The 5,000-nt window shown below is 52.3% G+C and overlaps 1 protein-coding gene across 1 annotated transcript in view; it reads left to right on the forward strand.

The window, feature by feature from the left end:
- The window catches only part of LOC117440610 (alpha-1,3-mannosyl-glycoprotein 4-beta-N-acetylglucosaminyltransferase B-like), a gene marked incomplete at its 3' end in the record, with an annotated part of 37,366 nt that overhangs the window by 29,325 nt on the left and 3,041 nt on the right, over window positions 1-5,000 (forward strand). Inside the window, exon 2 of the mRNA XM_034076844.1 lies at window positions 2,432-2,611. Within this exon, the coding sequence (XP_033932735.1) occupies window positions 2,432-2,611 (180 nt within the window). The remainder of the gene's footprint in view (window positions 1-2,431; window positions 2,612-5,000) is intronic.

Here is a 5,000-nt window from a genome sequence, read left to right on the forward strand (position 1 = left end):
GGCTCTCTTGTGATTGGTCAACCGCTTAGAGATGTCCCGCTCCTTAGCCTATCACGTACAATGTGTCGGAGTGCTAGCCAATAGGAGTGCGAGGGTTACTTTCAACATTTAAAAAATACATATTTCGACAATAAGGACGTGGGATGATAACGGGTGCAGAAAATAAAGCTTTTATAAAACAGACTGCAAACATCGTTAGAATATGTTTCACTTCGTACTCTGCCCTTTATTTATGAATCAAATCAAGTTCTATTTATAGAGCACATTTATAAACGATGTCTGGTGGAGCCAAAGTCCTCAGACCCTCTGTCCTTAGACCCTCTGTCCTCAGACCCTCTGTCCTTAGACCCTCTGTCCTTAGACCCTCTGTCCTCAGACCCTCTGTCCTTAGACCCTCTGTCCTCAGACCCTCTGTCCTCAGACCCTCTGTCCTCAGACCCTCTGTCCTTAGACCCTCTGTCCTCAGACCCTCTGACCGCAAACCCTCTGTCCTCAGACCCTCTGTCCTCAGACCCTCTGTCCTTAGACCCTCTGTCCTCAGACCCTCTGTCCTCAGACCCTCTGTCCTTAGACCCTCTGTCCTCAGACCCTCTGACCGCAAACCCTCTGTCCTCAGACCCTCTGTCCTCAGACCCTCTGTCCTTAGACCCTCTGTCCTTAGACCCTCTGACCTTAGACCCTCTGTCCTCAGACCCTCTGTCCTTAGACCCTCTGTCCTTAGACCCTCTGTCCTCAGACCCTCTGTCCTTAGACCCTCTGTCCTTAGACCCTCTGACCTCAAACCCTCTGTCCTCAGACCCTCTGTCCTCAGACCCTCTGTCCTTAGACCCTCTGACCTTAGACCCTCTGTCCTCAGACCCTCTGTCCTCAGACCCTCTGTCCTCAGACCCTCTATCCTTAGACCCTCTGTCCTTAGACCCTCTGTCCTCAGACCCTCTGTCCTCAGACCCTCTGTCCTTAGACCCTCTGTCCTTAGACCCTCTGACCTTAGACCCTCTGTCCTTAGACCCTCTGTCCTTAGACCCTCTGTCCTTAGACCCTCTGACCTTAGACCCTCTGTCCTTAGACCCTCTGTCCTTAGACCCTCTGTCCTCAGACCCTCTGTCCTTAGACCCTCACATCGTACAAGGAAACACTTCCAGAGAAACCCCACAGTTAAAGGGAACATGGGAGAAACCTCAGGGAGAGCAGCAGAGGAGGATCCTCTCCAGGACGGACAGACTGCAATAGATGCCGTGTGTAAATCGAAGAGATAATACATTTCACAGCATAGAGACCGAATGTTAGGAAGTGCATGTGTCTGTGATGAGAAGATGAATCCACGAGGATGTCAGCTACAGTCCTGAGGAAGCCATCAGGGAAGCAGCAAGACGAGACCCAAGGCAGGACCGCAGAGACAGGTTCAGCCACGACCCGAAGTCCACCACTTAATCCAGAACTCAGGATAGAGGATCCAGGACACAGGACTACAGCAAGAGGATCAGCCTCGACTCCGGGTCCCGGCGTAGAGATAGATACAGAACAAGAACAAAGATGTGGTTAATGGGAACAAGAGAATACACAGACACAGACAGAGAGGGAGAAGGTCATTGGATAAAAGTTATTCTTGATGACCCTCTAGAAAGATCTCATGAACTTCTCCACTCAATCTATCAAGACCCGAGCAGGTCTATTAGAGGATAGAAACAGAGAGAGGGAGCTCATCAACCTCTCTCTTCGTCAGGTGCACTTAATGGATTTTCAGTACCAAACGTGCAACATAGGGCCAGTCTGTCGTGATGCTAAAGTCAGAGGACTTAGTGAATAAAAGCTGTGTGTGTGTGTGTGTGTGTGTGTGTGTGTGTGGGATTACTGCAGATTTACCTTCATAGTGCATTAACCCAGAGGATGATGTTTGCTGAAGGATTTAACATTTTATTCCCATGTCTTCACTCAGATCATCCCCCTCTCCCCCTCTCGCCCTCTCCCCCTCTCCCCCTCTCGCCCTCTCCCCTTCACCCCCTCTCCCCCTCTCCCCTTCTCCCCCTCTCCCCCTCTCACCCTCTACCTTCTCCCCCTCTACCCTCTGCCCTCTCCCCCTCTACCCTCTGCCCTCTCCCCCTCTACCCTCTCCCCTCTCCCTCTCTCCCCCTCTCCCCCTCTACCTGTTCACGCCCGTATCAGTAATCCTGGATCTGCCTGTGTGTCACATAACGTTCAGGAGGAATGGAAACATGCACATACAGATAAACATCTGTGTTATTGAAATATAATCAGAAATCTGCAGAACTCGTGTTTGTGAAATAAAAAATAAAATAAAATCATGTCCTGAACAGTATTAGAGCTTCATTCATTAATAATATGAAATACAGTGTCCCTGCAGACCATTGACATGCACTAAAACCTACAGACCCTCTTTAACCCTCTCTGGACGTGTTTCGTGTCCCTGCAGGCGATGTGGTGGATATCTACCAGCGGGAGTTCCTGGCGCTGAGGGAGCGGCTCCACTCTGCAGAACAGGAGAACCTGCGGCGCTCCAAAGAACTGAACCTGGTTCTGGAGGAGATCAAGAGAGCCATCGCTGAGAAGCAGGCGCTGAGAGACATCAACCGGACCTGGAGCAGCCTCTCGGGTCAGAACCAGCACTAATATATACTGAATATACTGTATATCTGTTGGAATGTTAGAAAACTCTCCCTGGTCCCCGGCTCGAGCTTCAGCCTCAGGATCCATGTGTCCTCTCCAGAGGGAAGGAGTCATCACATACAGAGACTAGTCCCTGAGCAGTGTCCTTCACATGCTGATATCAAGAGAGGGAGTCACACAGTCACAAGATGGAGGAACAGAAAGCCGTATTCAATGTTTACTTCAGATCAGCTCCACGTCAGAAATGAGCATGCTTGATGTCTCTCTCCATAGAGGCTGAGTCATCATGTTCATCACAGAGCTATCATCTGCCTCAAGCAGTCCTGATGCTCTTCCAGCTAATAGCAGAATAAAAAGTCAAGTTAGTTAAATACAAATGTGTAATTAAAAGATACATTTAAATAAAATACAAATATTTAAGAAATCATAAAACGTTGAGAAGATAAAATAAAATACAAATATTATTTAAACAAATGAAGATAATAAAAGCCTCTCTGAAGAACCAGCACCTTACCGTAGTGGAGAGGTTTGTGTGCCCTGATGAACCTGGGGGCTGTGTTGTCTGGAACCTTGTGTTCCTGGTAGGGTCTCCCATGGCAAATTGGTCTCAGGCAAGGGGCCAGACTAAGATTGGTTCAAAAGACCTCATGAAAGGAAAAACAAGAAGTGAGGATACCCGGCCCGGAGGAAGCCCGGGGTCCCCTTCTGGAGCCAGGCCCAGAAGGAGGACTCGTCGGCGAGCGTCTGGTGGCCGGGCTTGCCACGGAGCCCGGCCGGGCCCAGCCCGAAAAGGCAACGTGGGCAACACCTCCGCTTCTCCGTCCCGCGGGCCCACCACCTACCGGAAACAGCGATGGGGTCGGGTGCGCTGCCAGACGGGTGGCAGTGAAAGCGGAGGGTCTCGACGGACCAGACCCGGGCGACAGAAGCTGGCTTTGGGGACGTGGAACGTCACCTCTCTGGGGGGGAAGGAGCCGGAGCTTGTGCGGGAGGTGGAGCGGTACCAGTTGGATCTGGTTGGGCTCACCTCTACGCACAGCGTCGGCTCTGGAACCTTACTTCTGGATAGGGGTTGGACTCTATTCTTCTCCGGAGTTGCTCAAGGTGTGAGGCGCCGGGCGGGTGTGGGGATACTCACAAGTCCCCGGTTGGGTGCTTCGTTGTTGGAGTTTACCCCAGTGGACGAGAGGGTCGCCTCCCTACGCCTGCGGGTTATGGGGGGGAAAACTCTGACTGTTGTGTGTGCTTATGCACCCAACAGCAGTTCAGAGTATACGGCCTTCTTGGAGACCCTGGAAAGAGTCCTGTATGGGGCTCCTGAAGGGGACTCCTTAGTCTTGCTGGGAGACCCTGGAGAGAGTCCTGTATGGGGCTCCTGAAGGGGACTCCTTAGTCCTGCTGGGAGACCCTGGAGAGAGTCCTGTATGGGGCTCCTGAAGGGGACTTCTTAGTCTTGCTGGGAGACTTCAACGCACATGTGGGCAATGATGGAGACACTTGGAGGGGCGTGATTGGGAGGAACGGCCCCCCTGATCTGAACCGGAGTGGTGGTTTGTTCCTGGACTTCTGTGCTAGTCATGGATTGGCCATAACAAACACCATGTTCGAACATAAGGATGCTCATAAGTGTACGTGGTACCAGAGCACCCTAGGCAGAAGGTCCATGATCGATTTCGTTATCGTATCATCGGACCTGAGGCCGTATGTTTTGGACACTCGGGTAAAGAGAGGGGCGGAGTTGTCAACTGATCACCATCTGGTGGTGAGTTGGGTCGAGTGGCGGGGGAAGCCTCTGGATAGACCTGGTAAGCCCAAACGTGTAGTTCGGGTGAACTGGGAACGTCTGGAGGAGGCCCAAGTTCAGGAGGCCTTCAACTCACACCTCCGGCTGAGCTTTTCGGGCATTCCTGTGGAGGTTGGGGACATTGAACCAGAGTGGTCGGTGTTCAAAGCCTCTATTGCCGAAGCCGCGGTGGGGAGCTGTGGTCTCAAGGTCTTAGGTGCCTCAAGGGGCGGTAACCCTCGAACCTCCTGGTGGACACCGGTGGTCAGGGAAGCCGTCCGACTGAAGAAGGAGGCCTTCAGGGATTTGTTATCCCGGGGGACTCCCGAGGCAGTTGCAAGGTACCGACAGGCCCGAAGGGCAGCAGCCTCATCCGTGGCCGAGGCAAAGCAGCGGGTGTGGGAGAAGTTCGGAGAAGACATGGAGAAGGACTTTCGGGCGGCACCAAAGTTGTTCTGGAAAACTGTCCGACACCTCAGGAGGGGGAAGCAGGGAACCATCCAAGCTGTGTACAGTAAGGATGGGACGTTGTTGACCTCAACTGATGGAGTGTTGGGACGTTGGAAGGAACACTTTGAGGAACTCCTGAACC

This window comes from Pseudochaenichthys georgianus, unplaced genomic scaffold, assembly GCF_902827115.2.
Source record: "Pseudochaenichthys georgianus unplaced genomic scaffold, fPseGeo1.2 scaffold_1069_arrow_ctg1, whole genome shotgun sequence".
NCBI lineage: Eukaryota > Metazoa > Chordata > Actinopteri > Perciformes > Channichthyidae > Pseudochaenichthys > Pseudochaenichthys georgianus.